This window comes from Astyanax mexicanus, chromosome 17 (assembly GCF_023375975.1).
Source record: "Astyanax mexicanus isolate ESR-SI-001 chromosome 17, AstMex3_surface, whole genome shotgun sequence".
Classification (NCBI taxonomy): domain Eukaryota; kingdom Metazoa; phylum Chordata; class Actinopteri; order Characiformes; family Acestrorhamphidae; genus Astyanax; species Astyanax mexicanus.
Window position 1 is genome coordinate 47,441,995 of NC_064424.1, and position 27,944 is coordinate 47,469,938.

The 27,944-nt window shown below is 36.9% G+C and overlaps 1 protein-coding gene and 1 long non-coding RNA gene across 2 annotated transcripts; one reads left to right on the forward strand and one right to left on the reverse strand.

Moving 5' to 3' along the window:
- st8sia3 (ST8 alpha-N-acetyl-neuraminide alpha-2,8-sialyltransferase 3) lies at positions 1-14,538 on the forward strand. Its single transcript, XM_007252753.4, has 4 exons — positions 1-558; positions 3,517-3,639; positions 4,759-5,316; positions 8,783-14,538. Exons 1-4 carry the CDS (start codon positions 392-394, stop codon positions 9,063-9,065), a joined length of 1,131 nt encoding a protein of 376 aa, XP_007252815.3. The 5' UTR covers positions 1-391; the 3' UTR covers positions 9,066-14,538.
- On the reverse strand, positions 14,343-27,552 carry LOC125782408 (uncharacterized). Its single transcript, XR_007425056.1, has 2 exons — positions 27,378-27,552; positions 14,343-17,453 (listed from the first exon to the last, which is right to left on the reverse strand). It is a non-coding gene; the product is annotated as an uncharacterized LOC125782408 (long non-coding RNA).
- Positions 27,553-27,944: the final 392 nt, after the last annotated feature.

Consider the following 27,944-nt stretch of genomic DNA (forward strand, 5'->3'; position numbering starts at 1 on the left):
CCGGACCTGCTCTCTCTCCATCCGTCCTCATTAATTTATTTATTTTATGCTGGTTTTCCTCCCGTTCCTGCTCGGATCTGCTGTGAGCTCCGGGACGCTGCTGAAGCGGAACGCGTCGCTTCATTTCTGCATCCAGCGCATCCGGTTTCAGTATTATCTCTTTATTTTTCTTTTACCCTCCGGAGATGCCGCCGTGATGGCAGCTCGGTGCCTCGCGGAGAGAGAGGAGGACGGAGAGGAGACCGCGACCGACCATCCGACCATCCGATCCCCACACAGCATCACCAGCAGCATCAGGACCACCAGCACCAGCATCCTTTAATACCCGCCTCCTGCCGCAGCATCCCCGCCTGCCTCCGCGCTATCTCTCGCGCTCCCGTTAGCCGGTTGCATGATGGTTCGTGTGGTGAGCGTGCTGGGCTTGGTGATGTTCAGCGTGGCTCTGCTCATCCTCTCCCTCATCAGCTACGTGTCCATCAAGAAGGACTTCATCTTCACCGGCCCCAAATACGCCAATCCCGGCGGTCCGCGGATGTACATGTTCCACACCGGGTTCAGGTAGGCTGGTGTAGTGCTGGCAGTGTGTATGTGAATCTGAGTAAATGCTTTATGTTCTAGACTCTAGGTTATTTCCAGTGGTGTATAAATTGGTGTTGTCTTGTAAAATCATAAAACCCCTAAAAACCACAGAGAGAGGAAATAGAGGAGCTAAAGGCCTTGATGTTTTGGTACAGTACAGTAAGGGTAACACACGGAGCACACAGCGCATGCGCACTAATCCGATGATCAGAGCTCAGATTGATAGATACTCATATTTTGCTGCAAGGTGATGATGCAGTTCTGCATGGCTTCATGTAGGCTGGTTTTGTGAGTGTTTTATTGGTTCTAGCTACATGTTCTAGACTCTTTCTTTCCAGTGGTGTATAGATTGGAGTATCTGTGTATGGTGATTTGTAAAATCAGAAACCCCTGAGAGAGGAACTAGAGGAGCTAAAGGCCTTGGTGTTTTGGTAAGGGTAACGCTCGGCACATGAGCACTAATCTTATGATCTGTGCTCAGATAGATAGATACTCATGTTTTGCCGTGTTTAGATGATGCTATTGGATATTGTGTTGTAATATATGTGGATTTTGGGTTATTTTGTAAATGTTTTATTGGTTCTAGCTACATGTTCTAGACTATAGGTTCTCTCCAGTGCTATATAAATTGCTGTATCTGTGGATGGGGTTCTGCTAAAACCATTAAACCCCCCAAAACCACCAGATAGAGGAACTAGAGGAGCTGAAGGCCTTGGGTTTTTGGTACAACAGTGCAGTATGGCTATGGGTAGCACATGAAGCATGCACACTAATCCTATGATCTGAGCTCATATAGATAGATACTGGTATTCTGCTGCATAGTGGTGATGCAATTCTGCACATTCTTCCACCATCCCCCACTTACCAAAGCCTACTGTGCATACCTACTCACAGCCTCATAACATGATACTGTAGTCATTTTTGTGCAGGTAAATAAATAGAGATAGCTTGGAGCACCAATGAATGCCATAGTTTATGTAAATCAGTGTCTGTATATCATTCTCTATTGGATAGAGGTTTTAAGAAACCTAAAGAGGTTCGAAGACCTGGGAAATTTTGAATGCTTATGTATTCATGCTTGTGTATAACAGGGTTTCCATACTGATAATGCAATAATATTGTATATATTGGAATATGTAGAACTAACAGTGAGTGTTAGAACATATGTAAACCATTGTATGAACCACCATCCCTCTTGTATAGAGCTCTTATGAGACTGAAATTTGGGGAGATGTTGAATGCTTAGGTGTTACAGGTTTCAGGTTAGTGGGGTTGTGGAGCTCTCCGTGGTGCTGATTCGAGTTCATGGTCACTTAGATTGCCCTAAATTAACTGTTTTTTTCTGTTTCCAGTTGATTCTGAGCTTCTGTCACTTATCAGTGTTAAACAGGAAACCATCTTGCTGAAGTACGCAGGAAAGGAAGTGAAAAAAGAGGAGATCTCAGCTGTATTCTCACTGCAGTCTGATGAATTGTTGAAATACCCAGTAAGGAATCAGTCAGGAATGCTAGTTGGTGTCAATTGGATATTAATGAGCATTATTGCTTTGTGCTGCTATTCTTTGCCAAAACAGTGAATGCATCCCAAATGTTTTTAAGCGGTTGTTGGTTTATATTCATAAAATATGCTGGTATTACACATATTAATAATTATTTTGATTCTAAACATGAATGCATAGTGTTTTTGCCACCCACAAGGTATGATCTGATCTATTTTTCTGATATCTATGATACATTTTCAGAACTGGTCAGTTTTTTAGTGTGGTTTTCTTCCCTGAATAAATAATTTACTCATTTCAATTAAATTCTGCATTTTAGGAGATATTTGCTAAATTTTGAGTCTTTGCTTGTAGTAAAACAATTAGATTTTTGTAGGAACTTCAGTAATTACATCTTCAACTGCTCACCTGTCTAATTCAGGTCCAGACAGGAAGTTACAGTAAAACTTTTCCTGTTCACTGCAGAGATTTGGCCTCTAAAAGAAGATGGATGTGTTTAGAATTGGCTCTGGGAAGAACAGGAGCTCTGTGATTGATTAGAAAGTAAAGCCACAAAAGAAACAAGTTTTCACCTCCCTCCACCTCCCCCCACCTTACCCACACCTTCCCTGTTCCTCAACCTTCCCTGTTCTCCACACTAGAGCTTAGATCGGGCCCAAACAATTCGACCCGGCCTGAACCTGTGCCTGTGCATGAACTGTCATTATGAGCCAGAGGCGGATTTAAACCCCACATTATTTTTGTAAGTAAAGCGTTATTTTAGTAAAACTGAGCTATTTGAATGAGTGAAATCTCTTCAGAATGATGTTGATTAACATTGCAACACTGAAGAAGCATAGACCTATTGTTTGTGGTGGGAAATCTTGGCCTGAGTTTGAGGTTGAATCGAGTTCGGGCAGAGAATCTAAGCTCCCTTTGTCCTCCTGTTCCCGACATCCTCCTCGTTTTTACCCCCTCGTTTCTATAGACCCCATGTTTCCCATGTCCCCCTCTTACCTAGATCTTTTTGTTGATCCACACCTTCCTCATTCCCCTCATCCTCCCCGTTCCTAACCCCTCCCCGATACCTGTGCTGGAGCAGTGAGACAGTGTCCCGGACCTCAGTAACCTTTACTAATAAAACAGCAGCAGTTCTAATGAGTGCGGATGAGAAACTGACCAGGCCTGAAGTCTAAAAAGAGGCTGTTTAATTAGAGTGGCCATCGACTGCCCGGGGCAGGGGGTGAGTGAGTGGCGCAGGGGCGGATGGGGTGGCATTGATCCGAGCTACTTTCAGCAGCTGCCACCGCCGTGACATCAGGACCAGGTCCTCCTGTGAAATGGAACGGAAACTCCATTTTCCTGTTGCCCCCGCTACTCCACCACCAACCCCACCCTGCCCTGCCCAACCCCCTTTATACCCTCTTTATATTCAGCCTCCCTCCTTTTCTTCTCCTCAGGTCCCAACTGGCCATGAAGTTCCTGGACCCGGCGTTTACGCCTCTGAACAACGCCCTGAACGAGAACCTGCAGGAGAACTCCTCCAAGTGGAAGTTCAACAGGACGGCGTATTTAGAGCAGAGGTAAAGCGCCGCAGGACCGGCAGTGCTCAAAAAAAACTTCACCTCAAAAAACCTTTCATCAGTTTTAAAGTTTATTATTTTAGGTACAATTAAAAATATAATTTAATCAGATTTAAGTGATTCAAGCAGAACCACAACAACAACTACATCTTCCTCTACACTGTACTGTTCCTCACCCCTGAACTCTTCATTTATACACATGATCCCCCCGTTATATCACTTTATGACTACAGGTCAGTACATGTACACACTGCAAAAACACCTTTGCCAAAAACTTAAAAAACACATGTAAATCGAGACATTTATGTTTATATTAAGCACAATTTTCTTAGTAAGATTTTTTAAAATCAGCGATAATCTCAATGAGTCTCAAAATGAGAGAAAGACTTAAATCAAATAAAAATCACAAATTTTTGGCCTAAATTTGGATAAATTTATTAGAACAAATTGACTTTTAGTGATTATTTTGAGGCAAATTCCTCAAAATAAAGGGAAGAGTCTTAAGTAAGAGCATTTTTAGATTAAGAATCATTATTATTATTGGCTCTCTGCCGCCGTGGTACTGCTCTGCTAGCTACAAAGCTAATGCTAGCTGCATCATTACCAAATTACCAATCATAACCAAAATAAACAATTTATACAAATACATACATTTTAATAAATGGCGTAGGCTTAACATTACTGGACAAATGTTTGTGTGTGTGTTTAGATATATCACTAGATAACTAGCTGGTGAAGTTCCTCACTCAGTTCTTCTGAAGTCTCAGTTCATCTCAGTGGTCCTTCTTCAAGCTTTTATGTGTTCTCTATTTTAAATTTTGATTTGTTCCTCTTAGCTGTTCTTTTTCATGCTCTTTGAGAGTTCTCTATCTGGGTTTTGGATCCTCTCATTGGTTCTACTCCATCCTCCTTAATTGTTCTTCTTGGTTGCCCAAATGGCTCCTGCTCTTAGATGGTATAGCCAATTCTATCAAAAAGTTCCTCTATGGTTCTTCAGTAAAATTAATAGGAAAAGTGGTTATTTTCTATGAAAAAATGTCCTGTATATTCTTTTCAGTACTATCTAGAACCATTTTTGTTTAACGTGTATGTAAAGCTGTATTCTTTTCTGTATTTCAGTAAAGAGATCGCTCAGTACATCGATATTCCTCACAACTTCACCCTGACCAAGAACAGCGTTCGAGTGGGTCAGCTGATGCACTACGACTACTCCAGCCATAAATACGTCTTCTCCATTGGCGAGAACTTCCGCTCTCTGCTTCCAGACTCCTCCCCCGTCCTCAACAAGCGCTACAACACCTGCGCGGTGGTGGGAAACAGCGGGATCCTGACGGGCAGCCGCTGCGGCCCCACCATCGACAAGTACGACTTCGTCTTCCGCTGCAACTTCGCTCCGACCGAGGTCTTCCGCAGAGACGTGGGGCGCCGCACCAACCTCACCACCTTCAACCCCAGCATCCTGGAGAAGTACTACAACAACCTGCTCACCATCCAGGACAGGAACAACTTCTTCCTGAGCCTGAAGAAGCTGGACCGCGCCGTCCTCTGGATCCCCGCCTTCTTCTTCCACACCTCCGCCACCGTCACCCGCACCCTCGTCGACTTCTTCGTGGAGCACCGGGGTCAGCTCAGAGTGCAGCTGGCCTGGCCCGGAAACATCATGCAGTACGTCAACAGGTCAGAACCACCACCAGCTACTACACCAACCACCACCAACCTCCAACCTCCGGTTCTTTCTTTCTTCTTTCTTTTCTTTATTTCTTTCTTAGACATTAAAGCTCTACTGGAACACATAAAGTGTAAAGTGATAATCTAAGGGGTGGTAATAGGGTGCAGTTACGGGGTGGTAACAGGATGGAGGGGGGATGTAGAGAGACTGTAATCAGTGCGAAGACTCACACAAAAGCGCGATTAAAGGATACATGAGGTCAGTGTTGCATCATTGATGACTTCACTTTATTATGATCAAAAGATCAAAATCGAGAGGTATAGAAAGATACTTAAAGCACAAACGAGAGACAAAGAGAGAGACAAAGAGAGAGACAAAGGAGAGAGAGAGAGAGAGAGAGAGAGATCGATGGGGAGAATTGAAGAGGTGTTGAATGGAGTCCTGGAGAGGTACATGAAGAGGAGCTTAGCATTTTTTCACTTCCCTCTCTTTCTCCCTCTCTCTCATTCTCTTTTACTCTTTGTCTCTATTTCTCTCTCTCTTTCTGTCTTTCTCACTCTCCCCAACTTTTACTCTCTCTCTCTATTACTCTTCTTTCTCTCTCTCTCTCGCTCACAGTAATTTACTGCTGATATTCATTTGATTATATATATATTTTTCATTTGATCCTTACAACTATCCTAAATATTCTGTATTTCTTTGTTCTTCTACTGTTTTTTTTTATTCCTATCCCTTCCGTTGTTATTTTGTTTCACATATCCTCTTTCTGCCTCTCTTTTTCTTTGTTTGTTCTTCTTTTGATTCTTTTGGTTTCTATCTTATTTTTTCCTTGTTAATTCATTAATTTTTTATTTTTTTATTTCCTTTATTCTTTCTTTTTCCTTTTCTATTGATATTGATTTTACTCTGATAAACTTTCCAAACTAGTTTATTTCAGTATTGTGAGGTAGATCCAGCATTTTTTATTCCAGGTTTAAATCTATAAAATACTAATATAATATGTAATATAATCATAATATGTTCAAAGTAACTAAAGCAACTGACAAGCAGTTACTTTTTAACTATTTGGATTAGACAGTAAGTTATCTATAGATTTATAACAAAGATATCAGCTTATATTCAGTTGATTTGATTTGTGACATCACAAAAACAACATAAACCAAACCCAATATTTCTCTCTCTCTCTCTCTCTCTCTCTCTCTCTCTCTGTGTGTCTCTGTCTGACTCGCTCCCTGTGGAGTGCAGTATCCCATTAGAGGCGGGTGCGGGGACGGGGTGGGGGTAACCTTGCTGTGGGCGCTGGGGCAGTGCCCGGCCGGGTCGGGTCGGGGGCGTGTGGGTAATGCCCGCTGACCTTCACGCCCTGCTGACCCGCTCTCCTGTTAAACTCTGATTATCAACACAGAGAATAACCAGCACTGCTTTATTCCATTTACCCACAAATCCCAGCACTTTTAACCCATTACTGCATCAACAGATAAAATAAATAAAAAATAGACCCTAATTAATTGCACTATTTACTGTGATTAATCGTGATTAATCTCTTATTTTTTATTGTAAATTTTTAAATGTGAAATAAATTAATCACATGTTTTGGACAGTGATTTAATCCACATTTCAACATGAATAAAAAATAAAGGGATAATCTGGTAGAATTAGGTAAAATAATTAATTTGATAAAAAAAAAACACATTAAAGTTTCCAGATTAATCGTGTGAGTTAATGCACTGTTATAACTATAACACTTTATCTGCAATTGCTCTACTTTCACACTTTCAGAAAGGTGTTTTTAGATAAAATTGATTATTAAAAAATAAATAAATAGTTAAGTTGATTTTTCATGTTCACAATCAAACACAGTACAACAATAAGATAAATATGTACAATAGACAAAACTATATCCATCAGAAAAATAGAAATAAAAAAATAATAAAATATATAGATATATTAATAAAAACACAAAATATAGGATTAATAATAACATTATATATGGAATAAAATCCAATCAAGGAAATACCTTCATAACTCTATAATACTGTATAATAACTTAATATAAGGAGATTTTAGAAGATTTTATTCATCACTTAAATGAAAATGTTATCAGTCACATGTTACAACCGGTAAATAATGTGTTCATTTAGAGCTGACTGCAAACAAATATGTATATTTTAACATTAAAATATGAATTTAATGCTGCATTGCTGTAATTTGCTCAGTGGAAACTGATTACCATGCTATTAAATAGCATTACGCAAAGTAATTAACTTTACTTGTACCGGTAATTACAGTACTTCCCAACACAGCTGAAGTGAAGCTCCTTATTTCATCAGAATAGGATTAATAAGTACTTTTTACAGTGTATTGACATCCCTGCGGTGGTGCATATGGTAGCGAGGGCTGTCAGCGGTCCGTGACCTGGAAAATTAGCTTCTGTTTCCAGCAGCTGTCAAACCAAACAGGGCAGATTACCTCCGACTCCAGCGCTGACAACCCATATAACCCTCACTTACAACGTTTCTGACAAATATAACAAAGTAAAAGCTAAAATATTACCTTTAATACAACCCCAAATCAAAAAGTCTACTTTCATAAGAAATAAAAAAATGTGATATGAAAATTTCGTTTCATATGTTTATAAATCAGGCCTGTAACACATTCCAAATTTTTTGAGTCTAAAAGTTTTTATAAAATTGGGTCTGTGTCCAGCCCAATCAGCTCTCCCACCTGCCCCACCCCTAAACCCATACATCACCAAAGATTAAGATAAGTTCAGCTCATTTCAGCTTCCTATAAACAGCTCTGAAAAAAATTAGATCACTTCAGTTTCTGAATCAGTTTCTCTGATTTTGCTATTTACAGGTTTTGGTGTTGTTTTATTCTATAAACTACAGACAACATTTCTCCCAAATTACAAATAAACATATTGTAATTTAGAGCATTTATTTACAGAAAATGAGAAATGTCTGAAATAACAAAAAAAGATGCAGAGCTTTCAGACCTCAAATAATGCAAAGACAAAAAACAAGTTCATATTCATAAAGAGTTCAGAAATCAATATTTGGTGGAATAATCCTGGTTGGTTTTTAATCACAGTTTTTTTTATGCACCTTGGCATCATGCTCTCCTCCACCAGTCTTACACACTGCTTTTGGATAACTTTATGCTGCTTTACTCCTGGTGTAAAAATTCAAGCAGTTCAGTTTGGTGGTTTGATGGTTTGTGATCATCCATCTTCCTCTTGATTATATTCCAGAGGTTTTTAATTTGGTAAAATAAAAAATTCTAGAGCTGTATTTATATTTATCAAGCTTCAGTTTCTGCACAGTAAAGTTTGAAGTGCTTTTCGTGAATGTAACCCTGTATTGTAGTTCTTGATAAATGAATCTCATAGATTCTGTCAGCTGTTGCTGAATGTAAAGTCCGACACTCTGAATAGTTTGTGATTTGCTCTGTGTGGCGTTTTTTGTTTCTCAGGTACTGGAAGACGAAGCAGCTTTCCCCGAAGCGTCTGAGCACGGGGATCCTGATGTTCACGCTGGCCTCGTCTCTCTGTGAGCAGATTCACCTGTACGGCTTCTGGCCCTTCGGCTGGGACCCCAACACGGGCAAGGAGCTGCCCTACCATTACTACGACAAGAAGGGCACCAAGTTCACCACCAAATGGCAGGAGTCCCACCAGCTCCCCACTGAGTTCAAACTGCTCTTCAAGATGCACACTGAGGGCGTGCTGAAGCTCAGCCTGTCTCACTGCGCTTAGAGGTCAGAGGTCGTCGTCAGAAGGTCACGGGCTGGATTTAAGGGTCGGTCAGGTTTGCAGATGGACGGTTGGGCGGCTCTTGTTTTGCAGGGCCTGTTTTTGGGAAGGGGGGCGTATCAACATTGAGTTCGGTATTAATATCAGCAAATAATGATCTGAGAGATGATGCTGGTATTGATATCAACATCAGAGTTTCTGACATTAGCGTTTCTTTAAAGGTCCTGCTTCTCCCAGACTAGACCTGTCCTGTAAATCCTGCAATAAGTGCGCCAGCCCTGCTCTGAGTACAGCCCAGAACCTCAGAGCTCAGAGTCCAGCAGCGACTGCAGCTTCCTTTTACATCTTTCTGTTTCGCGTTTTCGTAGAAGCAACACTCGTGTGGAAAAATACACTTTATTTTCAGAAGTTTGTGGACACCTCTTCTCTAACAACTGCATTCAGCTACTTTAGAGTTAAGTCCTAAAGTACTAAATCTGTCTAATACACCAGGGGTCGGCAATTAAAAATGAAGTTTAATGTAGTGTAATGAAGTGAAATGGGATGGAGTTCTACAGACTAGTAGCTCTCCAGCCCAGAGGGTTGTTGAACCCAATTGCAGAACAGTTGATCTCAAATCAGGTAAACCCAAGAAGAAAGGATTTTAAAATAAATAAATAAAAAATCACACCGCTCCTCACGTGGGATCGAACCTGTATCGTCAGGGTCGCTGTCCAATACACTACCGCTGCCCCGGCTAGTGAATTGGGACAAGGCCGGGGAAAAACGCCCTTATAAGGAGATAAGGAACTTAGAGCCAAGAAAGGGCAGAAAAACAAGAACTGGCGGAAACTAAACTAAAGTCACGCCGACCGCGAAAGAGAGAGAGACAGGGGAGGAATGTAAACAAAAGCTCATCAGAGAAGCATTTTATATATCTATATTTTTTTATTATCGTTCGTTATAGTTCAAACATCCTCATGCCTATTGAACTGTGCAGAGCGTTGGAACAGTGTTCCCTGGATCGATATTTCCTTCATCCAGTACAGAAACTTTTGGGCCAAAAAATTTGGGATGTAACTAAAACGAACTACACTTCTTGCTGAATGCAGTCAAATCCTTACAACAATTTAATAATATATATATATATATGCCCTTCCTGGATAGTACAGACAGTTACTCCAACATAAACAGAATAAACTCTTTTTTTAATACCCTTTTAATTTCAGAATAAATAATAAAACGAGGAGGTGTCCCAATACTTATGTCCATATAGTGTATGTGAAAACAGAGAGTTTGAAAGACGTGAAGTGAAAAACAGACATTCTAAGCAACGTTTCAGGACCAAATGTTGTTTACAGACTGCACGACGGTTATCGTTATTTCTTATATTTACGTACAGTATTTAAGATGCATTTAGAATGTAAAAATGTTTGTTTTGAAGTGTAAAAACATTGAAAATGTCGGCGGGGTGGGGGGAGTGAGGGGTATTGGAGATAGTATGTGAGCAGAAGGTTCTTTCGCTTGGGGCCGATCTCATTTCAGCTTCCTAAATATGTGTTGGGACGCATATTTAGATGGGAAGTGTATGTACATATCCTCATATATAGAGAAACGCTTACCCATATCAAGTAGATACATGCCATATATGCTCATATATACACTGATAGATGAATATTTAGGGTTATTAGAGCTGATCATTCCTGTGTGGGTTTTATTATTTAGTTTTTTAATGGTCATTAGGATTTTTATTGTCATTTACTATTGGATAATAGAGCTGATGACTGTATATAAGCATGGACGTTTACGTTTAATTCTGTTCTATAGAAATGAAGCCAAAAATGTCTGCCCACTTCTACAAAACCAAGTGTCTCAGCATAAGGGAGTATAGAAGTATAGAAGCAGATTTTTTTCTTGTGGATGCTCAGTTAAATTCCCAACAGTAAAAGTGTATGTTCATTTTTTTCTGACGCTACTACAGTCCAGTCCACTTTGATTTCAGATTTTCTAATCCTGTTCTTGCAGTTTGCCATCAGCTGCCAGAGCCCTGAGAGAGCACAGTTGGGGAGAGAGCCTGGCTGTTTCTCTCTGGGTGGGTACAGAACAGTAGATTGTGCTCTTTCTTTCCTCTCATCACTCCTAGGGTGATGTGGATCAGCACAAGGCTGCGTCTGTGAGCTGATGTATCAGAACCGAGTCGCTGCGCTTTCCTCCGAGCGTTAGCGCTGTGATGCTACTCGGCAAAGAGGTTCAAAAAGAGGCGGAGTCTGACTTCACATGTATCGGAGGAGGTGTGTGCTGGTCTTCTTTATCCTCCTGGTGTTGGGGGGCATCACTTAAGATAGTCCTAATGAGTAGGTTAGGTAATTGGCCTTGTAAATTGGGGAGAAAATAGGAAAAGAATTGAAATAAAATAACAAAAAATTCAAATAAAAACAAAAACTTAAAATAAAATAGGTAGCTAGTTAAAATAACTACCCGAGCAAAAAAAATTAACTTAAATGCATGTTAAGTCATAATTACGACCTTCAACCTTGTAAGTAGGAATTTCTGAGGAGGACTTAAAGACACCAATAGACATTGGAGATGATAAAATAATTTTGCAATTGAAATATAGGGGAATGGGTGGAGCCACACGTCAGGCTGCAACCAGCCAGCAGAGGCGCTAGACCTGCGGTGGCGTAACTTTTAGATGTTTTAGATGTTGTGCTGTCCATGCTTTTATACAGTCAGTGAAATATATACGATAGTATATACAATAGCCATGCTGCAGGGTTACTTAGGGTTATTTAAGGTTATTTAAGTTCATTTAAGAGTTTTAGTGAGGTAATAATTAATCAGATTTAGCAAGCATAATCATAATCAGTTACAAAGGTGCAGGCATATGAATGTTATTGATTTATCTATATATGTATGTGTATGTGTGTGTGTGTGTGTGTGTGTGTGTGTGTGTGTGTGTCCAGGTTAAAAACCCACTAAAGCTACATTAAATAAAATCTGCTCTATAGATCAGAAACCTGCAACCTGTGCCAACATGCGTATAAGCATCTGTAAGCATCAGTACTGGACTTTAAAAACACAAGACCTGCTGTGTAAACAGACCTTTACTATTACAATCAACCATAGTGTTATATATGTTGGAAAATATTCCAAATTATAAGAGATATTTAGGAGAGATTTTAGGCATTTCTGATTAAAAGCGCAGCAGCAAATCAAAATAAGCTTTTTGGAAAATTAAATATTTTTACATATTCTCAGTATATTCTCAAATTTGAGCAGAATATATGTAATACTGTATATCACAAGGTTTTGTATTTTTTTTTTTTCAAAATTAATTTTTTGTATGGAATAAAACACAACAGCTAACAGACATAAGATAATATAAGAAGTGATCTCTCATAAAATTAAAAATATTGTTACAAATATGTTTCCAATATAAGCTATTCCGAAACATAAGGAATATATTGAGTTATTGAGTAATATACTGAGTTATATTCATTTCTAAAATGCACAAAACTTGCATCAGGTCAACTTAAACATCTATGAAATAAAATATGATTTTGCTACATGTTCTCAATATATTTTGAAATATGAGAAGAATATATTGTAATGTATACATTTATAATATTACAGTATATTAATTCTCACTATATATGTATTTTGCTATGGGACACATAAGTTATGACCAACACATATCATTGGTGGCGTAACCCCTAACAAAAGTAAAAATTATATTTCTACATGTTTTAGTTTATTCCACAGTTGGAGTTTGAGTAAATTATATAATATAATTTTAATGTATTACTTTTAAATTGTATTACTTTACTTTTATGGCAAAACAAAAAACAAAATCAATAGTGTATATTTTTTGTATGATCAGAACATATCAAAGGCCACATTACACATATTAAACTTACATACAGTCATATTATAAAGTATTAAATTATTATATATTATATATATTTTTAAATATATTTGCAGTATATTACTTTTCAATAAGAAAGAATCAGACACCTGGTGATAGAATACATTTATTTAATTTTTCAAGTTTGTTTATATATATATTTAATTTCGTAATTCAATATATTGTCCTGATTTTACTCGTATATAATAAAGCTCATTGTTAATGATGGCTCAAACTCTGAGCACTAAAGTAGTCGGTCTGATCATATTTCAAATAATCAATTAACTAAGCTCTCTGTGTTCTGTAGCTTCAGCAGGGTGTGATAATTGATTTATCAATATTTTAGAACCAGCCCTCGAGGAGGTAAATATACTGTAGCACACAGATGCACAGATGAAGCGCTAAATATTAAAAATACAGATTTACTGCAGACGCTTCAGAGACGTGGTTTATTTTTATACCCCTCTGATAAACGCAGCACTATAAATAATCCAGCTGAGAATATTTCTGAGAATATATCCATCTTCTTTCCAGCATCATCTTCATCATCATAATGATGATGATGATGATGATCATCATCATCATCATCATCTGTCTGTAGATAAACGGATGTTCTGTGGGCGATGATTGTAAAGTTTTACGGAGATGCCTTTTTGTTCTGGTGTTCAGTATCTGTATTGTCTTTATATTAATTATAATAATTTACTGTAAATCAGTATACAGTAATATTAACACCCCGCCAGACTGCTTTTCAGTGATAGTGATATTTTAAATAATCAGAGCTATTAAATATAAGATTTATGATTTATTCCTTGCTGCCTAATGCTTAGTATTAAGGTTTTAATTCTATTCTGCTGATGATTTCCACTCTACGGTGTTTATCTTTTACCGACTGCTCCAGATTGTTTTGGAAGAACAGTTTAAAATAAGAGTCAATAGGAATTGAATTGTGCTTGTTTGTTTGTTTGTTTGTTTTTGTTTATTAGTTTGTTTGTTTGTTTGTTTTTTGTTTATTGGTTTGTTTGTTTGTCTGATTAGCGTTCACAGTACAGTATTTGATTTCTTCAGCGTTATTGTAATAAAACAGTATAAAAGTCCAATCAAATGGAGCTCTGTCAGCTAACCGCACTCAGGAAGGGTGGTTCATTAATGGTATTAATGCAGAATAAATAAATGTGATGCTGTGATATTGATCATTATTGATAATAAGCAGCAGTTCTGGTCACTGTAATCAGAATGTATATATGTGGCCGTGGCGTCGGAGTCTTGTTGTCCGTCGTGGTGAAAAAGCCGGACGGAGGCTGAATGTTAAACGCAGCTGTAATATTGATTACACTGGCCTCTGCTTTTTCTCTCTGTTTCATTGTTTTTAATCATCATTTAAAACTCTGAGGATGTTTGCTTTGATCTGTTTGATCAGAACAATGTAGGAAATCAGAGAGAAACACAGAACAGATTAAATAACAGCGTTTTTATTTTGTTTCATTTTATTTATTTATAATTCAGTTCATACGGTTGAATGTAATGTAATGTAATGCACATTTTTGCAGCGAGAGAAAAACATACAATAAAATTCAGATTCATGAATCAAAACTGACTTTTCTGTTATTAAAAAAAAAACAAAAATATTGGTCATTTAGCATTACCAGCTAAAATACTGTTCACTGTTATATATGTAAACAAAAATACACAATTATCACATTGTCAACTGAGTAATAAGGACCAATTGGTCAACAGGACCCATCCCCCAGGACTCTTCTGAAAGGACTTTGGCCACAGGACATTGCCCACATAACACCCCCACCCCCTCCCCCCGGACTCTTACGAAAGGACACTGCCAACAGGACACGTCCCCCAGGACTCTTCCAAAAGGACACTTCCGAAAGGATGATGCCCACAGGACAAATCCCCCAAGACCCATCCCTCAGGATTTTTCCGAAAATACTTTTCTGAAAGGATGCTGCCCACAAGACACCGCCACACAGGACAAATCCCCCAGGACACTGCCCACAGGATGAATTCTCGAGGTCACTGCCCACAGGACAAATCCCCCAGGACACTGCCCACAGGAAGAATCCTCCAGGACACTGCCTACATGACGAATCCTCCAGGACACTGCCCACAGGACGAATCGTCCAGGACACTGCCCACAGGATGAATTCTCGAGGTCACTGCCCACAGGACGAATCCCCCAGGACGCCGCCACACAGGACGAATCCTCCAGGACACTGCCTACATGACGAATCCTCCAGGACACTGCCCACAGGACGAATCCTCCAGGACACTGCCTACATGACGAATCCTCCAGGACACTGCCCACAGGACGAATCCTCCAGGACACTGCCCACAGGACAAATCTTCCAGGACACTGCCCACAGGATGAATCTTCCAGCACGCTGTTGGTGGACTATTCTCAATACAGGTGTGACACTGAGGTGTTTAAAAACTCCAGCAGCACTGCTGTATCTGATCCACTAAATCAAGATCATACAGTAGGAGATCCAGGTAACGGTGACGAGTTCAATCATCTCAACATCACTACCTGACTTTACTGATGCTTTTCTGAGTCTGAATGTGATCACAGACAATTATACAGAATTACAGATAATTACAGGCTGTAGCAGATAGTTTCCATCCTTAAAACAAGAAGAAACAATAAAGAAACTGGTGTCCACAAACTTTTAGACCCATAAAATGTCATATTTTATATAACAGCTGATTAAACAACTGCATCAGCGTCCTGCGGCGCTCTGTTCTCTGCAGTGAGGGACGTGAGACATGCTTTTAATGTAATGTTGGTTCCCTAACGGCCGCGGGAACTGTCCCACTGAGGCCGTGCATCTCTGCAGTGTTTTGCTTACAGATGCCATAAATCACTTTTCCACGGCTCCTTCTCCGAGCGGCTGCACCAGGCCTGGTCAATACCTCCCCATTAAGAAATGCTTCACATGTGCGGCCGTGGACGTCTGTAGGGGGCGGCAGCTTCTGTCAAGGATACTTTCTAATATGATTTAAAACAAGAAACATCAATTAAAAACAATAATAAAAGCAATGCGTTATTGGGAATCCATGATTGGAGCAGGCGGAGAGACAGCGTATTGATCCTGCGAAAGAGAAAAAAACACTCACTTTTAATGTTCTTATGTCATAATTACAGCGAGGCACTGGGCAGCAGTGTGTACAGACTGGGTTTAATGGTGTAGACTGGACCCTTTAGTGGGCAATAACATGTTGGACTGATGCCGAAACGTTTTATGTCCAAAATTCTCCAGACATCCATTATTATGAGGGTCAATATCAAAATACTAAGCTTTTTGTATCTAAAACAAAAAAAAAAGAGTGAAATTTATTTTTTATATATTTTTTGCATATTACTGTAACAAAAAATCATATTTATCATATTTAAAAGACTTCAGACTACAGAAAATGATTTTAATTACTGATATATTTTATCGTGACAGAGTGGACAAATAAAGCTTTAACTCTTTAAGCTCAGTATAGAGACAATATGAGAATTATTAAGCAAGATCAATATTATTATTAATTGCTGATTCCTGAACATGCAGCAGAAAGTGTCTTCAGCCCCTCCAAAATGAAGCTGTATGAATTCTGGGACACATTTAAATATCATGATATTTTATATGTTTAAGTATATTTTGCCTTCAGGTTCAGTCAATAATTAGAAAAAACTAAATTCTATAATATATTGAAATATTTAATAAAATAAAAAAACTTTATCAGGGCCTTTATGAAAAACAAATTAGCAACAGATTAAAAACAGAAAAAAAGTCAGTTTAATATTGTAAAATAAAATGTTAAAAAAATATTTACAGCCGCACTAAAATAAAATAAAAACTGAGCTTTGAAAAGTGATTAAAAAATGTATTTATCTGTAGTAAAGCTGCAGTGGTGGAACAGATGGAGTTACTGCTGTTACTCTCTACTGCAGTATTTACACACTTACACACAACTAATAACTAAATAACTAGAAAAAGACCCAGAAACACTGAGAACTCTGTAACTATTAAACGTAGAAGTTCTTTCTTTTCTTTAGAGAAATTACAGATGATTAAGGACTTAGTCTCATTTTAGCAGCAACCTTTGAATTATAAATATATATATTGCTTTCAGACCTCAAATAATGCAAAGAAAACAAGTTCATATTCATAAAGTTTTAAGAGTTCAGAAATAATCAATATTTGGTGGAATAACCCTGATTTTTAATCACAGTTTTTTTTCATGCATCTTGGCATCATGTTCTCCTCCACCAGTCTTACACACTGCTTTTGGATAACTTTATGCTGCTTTACTCCTGGTGCAAAAATTCAAGCAGTTCAGTTTGGTGGTTTGATGCTTGTGACATATTTTATTTAGACATATACTTTGTGTGTTTTTGTGTTAGAATATAAACAGGGTGTTTTATTGTTTTATTGCTCTGTATTAAACACACTGACCAGGATTTGGCCTCTTCTTGTCCACGTGCCTGCCGTGACCCTTGACCTTTGGGCCTAAAAGAAGGGGTCAGAGGTTAAGCAGGGTGATGTTATGGGCCTCTTTCTTTCTTTACGGTTCTTATACCGTGCACACACACACACACACACACACACACACACACACACACACGCGTGAGTCCTACTGTTTCAGTAGATCTAACACTTTGACTGTATAGATAATGAAAGAGCAGGTGTCCCATTACTTTTGTCCATATAATGGGCGTGGCCTGTACAGAAAGTGTATCATCCAACTAATCCTGCAGCATCAGTACCAGACCTCACTGAATACAATCAAACTCTCACAGTAATGCAGTAACATGCAAACTCCCAGCTAAAACTCTTCATTTCATATTAAAGTATTTAAATATATATTTATATGTGTATATATTAATCAAACAGGAATATTGTCATTTGTAAGATAACACTGGGAAATAATTTTTTTCCCAAATGATTTTTATTGATGACTCAACATCAAGAAAAAAGCAGACCAGCATACAGTCAAAATACATGTACAGGAGTCATCAATGTTTATATTTAACAAAGAAAAATCACAAAAAAATGGAAATACATTTTTTTCTGATTTGAAAACTGTTTTTTACTGTTTAATGTTTATTTAAAAAGTACATCTGTTATATTTCTGTATATACTGTACAGCATTCTCTCAGATTATATTAGAAATTTTCTGTTAAAAGCTTCTTGTTGCATGCCTTAAAATACATATATATGTTATCAATTTAAATAAAAGCATGTATTAATGCATATGTATGGTGACAATTTAAATTACTATTCAAACATACAGAGACAGAAAGAGAAATAAAAGCAGTATAACACAGGGATATGTAAACATCAGTGAGTTAATGTGAAACTATATGTTACACACACACACACACACACACACACACACACACAAACATACACACACACATTTTGATCATCTTTTTTAGAAAATGAATATCAGTGTGCAGAGGATACTAATAAATAATAAAAAAAGACAAAATTACACTGTTTTACCGTGAGCTAATCTGCTAAAGCACACAATGTCATATTAAATGTATTTTATAATAATATATTTTTTAAAGATTTTTTTCAATAATCTTAAATAACCTTTTTAACCGCTGTAAATCAGAAGAAATGATATAGCAAATTTCTCATCATCCATATACACAGTATATATATATATATAATAAAACAAATATCTGTATTGTACCCACATAATCCTTTTGGATTGAGTTTACAGTGTATAGTACTGCATACATGTATTAAATGTAAGTCAATTGCGAAAAACATTTTTTCATTATTATTACTAAATTATTTAATAAATGTATGAAATAATTAGCTTAAAACATGTATTGTCAATAAATGCATTTCTCTATAAAAAAAAAAATATATATATATATATATATATATATATATATATTTTTTTTTTAAGAAAGTTCTGAACCCAACTTTACCCAGGATGTACTGTTTAAATTATATTAAATTATGTTTCAGTTTGCAGATAATAACCTATATATAACCTATATATATAAGCCTATATGCATGTATGAATATATATGTATATATATATGTGTGTGCGTGTGTGTGTGTGACTAATACATAAATACATTTATCATAAGAAACATATTTATTTATTAGTTCAATGAAAAAAAAAATGTTTTTGGTACAAAACAAATAAATAAATAAATATGTAATGAAAATGTAAAGAATGGGAATGTAATGAAATTGTTTGTTCATAAAAACATACATTTAATTCATGGATATTGAAAGGAAGGAAACATGAACCAAGCTTGATCCAACTTTGACTTTTTATAAGTGATGTAAATTGAAATTTTACAAAAAAACAGATTTTCTCTATGCAGATAATAACCCGCCTGTGGGTAATTTTGTGGCGCTCGGCTCTTATGAGGCACAAAGGTGGGTATTTGGTGGCATAAGTGGGCAGTTTGAGGCCATTTGGAAGCGATGCTTTGTGTGAGGAAAGCTCTGCGATGCCATTGATTCCCTCTAAACGCCACGGTGCAGTGCTTCTAAAGCCTTTCTCTCCACCAGCCTACTGACAAAACACACACACACACACACACACACACACACACTCACACTCACACACACACACACACTCACACACACACACTCTGTGGAGAGGTAGGCAGTGTGTAAAGCTGAATGCAGGAGCTGCACACTCTCTTATTTGCAGCGACTGTGGCTTTATTATGCAGGATTTATTATACAAAATATATTTAGGGTGAAAATATGCCCTAAAATATTAAAATATATAAAATATATAAAATATCATAGTATTTTAAGGTAATTTTATTAGATTGCAGATTGTAAACACTAAACTGCACTAGATTGTAGCATACTAATAATATCTATATAAAAATCTATATAAATCAAATCTATCTATCTATCTATCTATCTATCTATCTATCTATCTATCTATCTATCTATCTATCTATCTATCTATGTTGCTCTCTCTTTCCTGGTGCAACATTGTGAATTTACTCAAAGCAGGACTAATAAAGAATAATCTTATCTCATTAATCTGCTGTTATTAATTTGGTAAAATTTGTTAAAATAAAATGTAATTTCTTCCCAATATTTTACAATATAAACACATAAATGTTGGTATTCTGCACGTCTCTGTTGGTTTCTTTCTTTGAGAACGTGTTTGAGGTCTCTGATAAAGGCAGAAAATTACAGAACACTAGGCCGGTCATCAGCTCCACTCGAGCACTGAGACTCATTTACCCCACTGAGAAACTCGGACAGACGCCTGCCTGATCTGACAAGACAATAACAGCCGAGGAGATGAGCGAGTGTCTCTGACTCACAAACAGAAATTATGCAAACCTGCCTGAGCTGATCAATAACCCACAGCTTTCTATAGCAGCCAGGAGGAACCTCGATAAACCCACTATATATTATATTATGTTATATTATATTAAATGATAAAGTGTATGCAAAAGTTGTGTATAAAATGGTGAAAATACTAATGCTGTATCTAATGATACCTCCTATACTTAATTTATTTTTTTACTGCACTACCTCATATCTACTACTGATTACTTCCACACTTTCTATAGTTTTTTGTATTTATATATTTATGTATATATTTTAAGTCTCAGTTTAGAATTTTACAATTTAGAGTCTTTTATCCTTCAATGTGCTCTCGTATTTTACTACACTTATTGTTTGTTTCTACTGTGTTGTGTAACTGCTACTAGCTGCTAAATTTCCTTCGGGATCAATAAAGTATCTATCTATCTATCTATCTATCTATCTATCTATCTATGTACAAAAGCTCTAAATGAAACAACACACTTAAATTGTAACTCATATAGAAAATTCACCATGTGAATTGTCTCAATTCAGCGTAACTTAGTGTATTATAGAATGTATTTTAAAAAATACCATAAGTTTCACCTCATAAATGTACTAAATATTTTTAATTCAGTATAATAAACCCACTAAACCAGAGATCCACAACATTTTACATTCATTACACAGATTTTAATGATGCATTATTTTTATAATGTGTATTTGAACACAAAAAAATGTGTGTGTGTGTGTGTGTGTGTGTGTGTGTGTGTGTGTGTGTGTGTGCTGGATCCAGGATGTTGTAGGCCTGCGTGTTTGGTGGTCTACCTCTGCTGTAGATAAAGAGGTAAAAGGTCAAAGGTCACAATTTAAACTCACAGCTGTACAAAACACCAAAAACACTCATCAGGTAAACAGTATAAAACAGTAAACAAGTAAACAAGCAGGAAAATCCCTATTTAAAAACCTAATAATTAATTGCAGTGTTTCATTATTGAATGGGAGGAAGGCAGCGGCAAGCTGGCCTGTGTGTGTGTGTGTGTGTGTGTGTGTGAGTGTGTGTGTGTGTGTGTGTGTGTGTGTGTGTGTGTGTGTGTGTGTGTGTGTGTGTGTGTGTGTCACGTATGCAAACTGAGGCTGGTTATTCATTAACTCCGGCTTCAGTCACTCAGCCAAAATTCAGCATTAGTAAATCAATATCACATCACTGAGGCTGAGCATTGCATATCACACACACACACACACACACACTAAAAATAACAAAAATATATATATATTCCGGTAGCAGGGACGTCAGGAAATATATATTTTTAAATAGTAAGTTGTACATAATGTTAGGTTGTAATTTGAATTCAGATGTCGGAGATTTCTGAGTTGGGAATTTGAACTAGAAACTTCCTACAGGTCGGATTTCCTACTATAAAATTCCCACCATCCCTGAGTTCAGATTCCAGTTTATTATATAGTTTATTATCACTGATATCTGTGTCTCATTAAATCAGTCCTACACACAGCACTGTCTAACTTCCACCTGTTAACATGTTTTCATGCTTTTTTAATGTGTAATATATTGCCTAATGCATTGTTATTGTAACAAAAAACAGCCAACCTCACCAACTTCACCAAAACATTCAATCAACCTCATCAACTTCATCAAACATTCAATCAGCCTCATCAACTTCACCAAAACATTCAATCAACCTCATCAACTTCACCAAACATTCAATCAACCTCATCAACTTCATCAAACATTCAATCAACCTCATCAACTTCACCAAAACATTCAATCAACCTCATCAACTTCACCACAACCTCATCAACTTCACCCAAACATTTAATCAACCTCATCAACTTCATCAAACATTCAATCAACCTCATCAACTTCACCAAAACATTCAATCAACCTCATCAACTTCACCACAACCTCATCAACTTCACCCAAACATTTAATCAACCTCATCAACTTCACCAAAACATTCAATCAACCTCATCAACTTCACCAAACATTCAATCAACCTCATCAACTTCATCAAACATTCAATCAACCTCATCAACTTCACCACAACCTCATCAACTTCACCCAAACATTTAATCAACCTCATCAACTTCACCAAACATTCAATCAACCTCATCTACTTCACCAAAACATTCAGTTTACTCCCCTTATCCTCATCAACCTTATCAAAACATCAAACCAACCTCACCAAAATATCTAGTGAACCCCACAACACTCATCAACCTCACAAAAACATTCAAAGAACCTCCACCAAAACCAGAACCATCACCAAAACATCCAGTCAGCTCCAGTCACCTCACTAAAACATTTAATTAACCTCACCAAAAACCTCATTAACCTCTCCAACCTCACCAAAAAGTTAACCCCACCATCCAAGTCAACCTCACCAAAACATCTAATCAACACCACCAACCTCACGAAAACATCCAATCAACACCATCAACCTCAACAAAACATCTAATCAACACCACCGACCTCACGAAAACATCCAATCAACACCATCAACCTCAACAAAACATCTAATCAACACCACCGACCTCACGAAAACATCCAATCAACACCACCAACCTCAACAAAACATCTAATCAACACCACCTACCTCACGAAAACATCCAATCAACACCATCAACCTCAACAAAACATCTAATCAACACCACCGACCTCACGAAAACATCCAATCAACACCACCAACCTCAACAAAACATCTAATCAACACCACCGACCTCACAAAAACATCCAATCAACACCACCAACGTCAACAAAACATCTAATCAACACCACCTACCTCAACAAAACATCTAATCAACACCACCGACCTCACAAAAACATCCAATCAACACCACCAACGTCAACAAAACATCTAATCAACACCACCTACCTCAACAAAACTTCTAACCAACTTACCGTTTTAAATTTAAATATTTATTGTTGTGGTGAAAGTTTTAATAACTGTAGAGAAGAGAGGGACCATATGTAATCCTGTACAGTGTTAAATAAGTTTTTAAAAGTTAATTTAACACCTTCACTTTTACTGTGCCGTATTTAACCAGCATATATTCTAAATATGATATGTAAATATCCACAGATCTACAAACTAGAACCAGTGAATTAAAAGCTTTATTTAATTTTCATTTTAAAGTTTATTGATCTGTAAGAAAACGCAAAGTCATCCAAGCTGAGTGGCTTATATGCTTATGCGAGAGGTCATGTGGCGCGAGCCCACGAGGAGTGACCTCTGACCCACATGACCTTTGTTCTTTTCTCCTGGTGTTCAGCACTTTGTAGGACAAAAACCTTTAAAGCACCACAATAAAAATTAAAACTCACTTCTAAGAGCTGTGAGTGATTCAGAGCTTCTGTAAGAACAACCAGCAGCAGAGGAAATGATGGAGCTTCATCAACCATGAAACATTCATTCATATGTGGTGGAACATCTCAACAACAATTTAGGGGTTTTAACATTTTAATGTTTTAATGTTTTAATATATAAATCGTTTTGTGCTTCATGCTGGAGAGACTTAAAAGTCCAAATTTAAATGTTTACAGCTTACAGTGTGTTTAATAAGCTGCATAAGTTAAATAAGCACACTATTTGGCTATTAAAGTTGATGTAAAACACTAAATATTAGAAATTGAAATCAGATGTTTTATTTATAATCCACAACAAAATATGTTGTTTCATTCTTTAACAATCCCATTTTTACACTGTTAATTGTTTGCTTACACTAAAGTCACTGAAGTTATGGTATAATAAACCTTAGGTTATAATTTTGCTGTGATTTTAAGGGGTTAATAAGCACTTGGTTAAAATAATAATAATAAAGTAGAACATTCTGGTTGATTGTGTGTTTGTGATAAAATTATGGTTTAAACCCTGATTAGAACTCAGTATAAAGTTAAAAACTGGAATAAAAATGACCCAGTGAATCTGTTTAAAAGACCTCAGGCTTTGAGTTCAGCCTGAAAACACAGGTAGTATTAAAGTATATACCGGAGGATTTGTTTACAAACCAAAGCATAAAATTATTTATTTGATTAACTTATTTATGCTAGAATCCATCAGTAGGATTGTATTTTAAAACTAAAACCTAAACTCTAAATGATTTTTATCCAGTATCCAAAAGTATCAAATAATTTAATTTTAAAGTAAAAAAAATGGACATTCATGTGCTAAATTCTAGGTCTATGTTTAAATGTCACAATTTTAAATGCTAAAAATGAACTTTGCAAATGCTCTTAGTACGTTTGATCTCTTACTTTATGCTGAACACGTCATAGAATTCTAACATATTATTCTAGAACGTTCTAAAGGTGTTCTGAGTACGTTTGATCCTTTACATTATGCTTAACACGTCAGAATGTTCTAAAATAGATTTCTAGAACGTTCTAAAGGTGTTCTGGGTACGTTTGACCCTTACATCATGCTTAAGACGTCAGAACGTTCTAAAAACATACTGATGGCGTCAGCGCGTTGTGAAGGCGGTCGGCTGTTCTGAAGTTTGGAAGTTTTAATGAGAGCGCGCGCTGATATGTCAGGCGCTTAAATTGAGCTTAATTGAAGCAGAGACACTGCGGGAAATATCGAGCTCGCGCTCTTTCCCTTTTTAGCGCGCGCGGATCTATATCTCTATATCTCGGGCGCTTCTACTGAAGGTAACGTGAGGAGTGTTCCATCATATAATATAATAATCTACATTATTATAACCGACATTTATTTACTAATAAACAATATAAATTTTTAAATGCTATATAAAAGCACCCTGAGCATTTTATATCACTATTTAAAAACAAAAACAAGATTATAATAATAATAATAAATATTAATGTATAATAATAATAATATTAATAATAAGATATATATTATAAATATTTAAAAATGTTATTATGATAATAATGCTGGGACGGGCGGGAGAGTTTTATTTACAGGTGCTCAGATAGCTGTGACTAGCTTTAGCAGCTCGTGCTAAATCAGAGGAGGAAAGATCAGTGGTCTTTTGATGATTTGCGAGTTTAAATCCGCACGAGCTGCTGATCAGCCCACCCTGAAGGTCTCGCGCGCGGACCTTTCAAGTGTCCTGTTATAACTCCTTCCGGTAAAGCCGGTCTGAACCCAAGCGGAAAAAGTTCCCCGGAGCTCGAGCTCAACTCTTAGACACGCGGCAGGAGCGCGCGGCGCGTGCCGACCAGTTAAAAATGTTTGAATCAGGTTATTTAAAATAATAAAAATAAGTAAATAAAAATAACAACAATTAAAAGACCCTGTGAAAAGACAATTTTTAACATATAGGGCCTTAGTCACAGTATATACATACAAAACAACACAGTAATACACTTAAATAAGCAAATCAATAATAACAATAAAATTATTATTATTAATAATAATAATAATAATAATAATAAATGTGGTCAAATAGCACCGTTTTCTTAGTGCTTCTTTAGAAGAACGGAAAAATAATATTTGTTATTACTATAGTAATCACACTAATACACATTAAAAAAAATAAATTAGACAAAGTTTAGTTGTGTGTATAACTAGTAACAAAAAAACATTGTGTTCAATAAAAGTAAGCTACACTAGTACTGAAACAGAAGTGTTTACTAGTAGTTTTTACTGTCTGTACAAACAGGGAGATTGCACAAAAGTGTGTTATCGTGTAACATATCATGCTGGATATGTCTAATAATACACAAACACAATTTTAGAATAATTGTTAAACATAATAATAATGTCTGTCATGTTGTAGGCCCCTTATTACAATATAAATCAACAGCAACAATACTACTACTACTACTACTACTACTACTACTAATATAATATAATATAATATAATATATTAATATAATAACTAATTAACTAATTAATATATTAACTAATATAATAATAATAATAATAATAATAATAATAATAATAATAATAATAATACACATTTAAAATAGGTGTATTAAAATAGAACTTTGTAACTTTAATGTTAAGTTTGCTAATAACACTAATCTCTAAGAGTCTGATCTGTAGATAAGCTGAAGTCCTGCAGGGAGACTTGTGTTAGCAAACCTGGAGAAAGTGCGTGCGCGAGCTCGCCCTGCACCGTGTCCGATCACTCATCAATCAGCAGCACGCGCTCTCCGGCTCCTTCCTTCATCTATCCCAGCCGGCACCTCAACGTTTAGTCACGGTTCAATTAACGTCAAATAAACGTTAACGTCAAACAGAACGTAATTTCAGCGTCTTTCAAATTTTCAACGGTTAATAAACTGTAGATTATTTTCCTTTTTAAGAAAATCTATATTATACACTCTAAAAAAGTACAAGTTTTTTTTCCTAAGTACAAGGAAAATGCTTTTATATAAAACCATCAACATTTAAAAACAACTGTAGCTGAAAAGGTTCTTCAGATCAAAGCAGAAGTAGCACAACTCCAAGTCTCTTCACAACTTTAACTTTTTAATTTGTTGTTTTTGCTTTATACTTTAAACAATGACATTTACGTTTGACATATTACGTTTTCTTATAATCAAGATATAATACTATCATAATAATATTAATTACAAACACATTACGTTGATTACTTTTTTTTTAAATCAGCGTTGGTAAGTAGTTAGTTAGTGTTAACCTTTTCACATCCATTTAACAATAAACCTTGTTTACATTTTTTAAAGGTTGAAACAACAACTGACACAATTTCTACCACATTTCAACCACACTGAAAGTGGATCATATTCCAGCCTGGAACACTATCACATCCCATAACTACAATTACTATGTAACAAAAACTATAATAACAACGCTCTTATACTGTTATAATAACCCCTACAGAGGGCCGGTTCGTGCTGCACGCGCCTCCGACCATCCGCACCACAAACAAACATCTGCTATGATCGCTACCGGCCTCGCGCACATTTTACACTGACTTTTTAAACCCTGCCCGTCACCCTACCACCCGCGTGCACCAAAATAAAGAGCACCCCCACCATCCCCCAAAATCCACACACACACATACACACACAAGCGTGCCGCGTGCACCCCGCAGTATTAGCAATAGCAGCAGCAGTAGCAACAGCGCGTGCATTTATTTATCGGTACAGCGAGGAACGCGCGAGCGACTTACCGAGCAAAGACCCCGGTGCAGCGCGGTCCAGAAGCATGCATATGTGCGTGCATGTATGCATGCATGCGCACGTTTCTGTTTTGTGCGATGCATGTGCACGGTGTGCCTGTGTGTCTCGTGCGCGCATCGCGCTGCGGAGGGGGACAGATGCAATGCTAACGGTGTGGATTAGCATGGGGTCCGCGCGCGGCACAATGAGCCCTAATCAATAGCGCTGCAGCGCGCGGCAGATGGGCTGGAGACACCAATAGAAGAGGACACACACACACACACTGTTCACTGTTCCACATGGAAGCAGATGCATTTAGGCCGCTGCTGGACTTCACCACCTTCACAGCCTGTAGCTATAGCTACACACATTAGGAAAATTAAATACCGATTTGTAGTTAAAAGAGTATAAAAGCTTGTCTCTGGGTCTGTACCTTATATTAACTAAATATCAACTAAATGTGTGTCAAGAACTTGATTTTATATATATATATATATATATATATATATATATATATATATATATATATATATATATATATATATATATATATATATATATATTGCACGAAGTCACTA

Bases quoted from the DNA above. Each gene is read 5' to 3' on its own strand.
- st8sia3 (XM_007252753.4), top strand. From the start codon at position 392: ATGATGGTTCGTGTGGTGAGCGTGCTGGGCTTGGTGATGTTCAGCGTG. The intron at 3,640-4,758 runs GTAAAGCGCCGC...TCTGTATTTCAG, and splicing joins ACGGCGTATTTAGAGCAGAG to TAAAGAGATCGCTCAGTACA. The intron at 5,317-8,782 runs GTCAGAACCACC...TTTGTTTCTCAG, and splicing joins ATCATGCAGTACGTCAACAG to GTACTGGAAGACGAAGCAGC.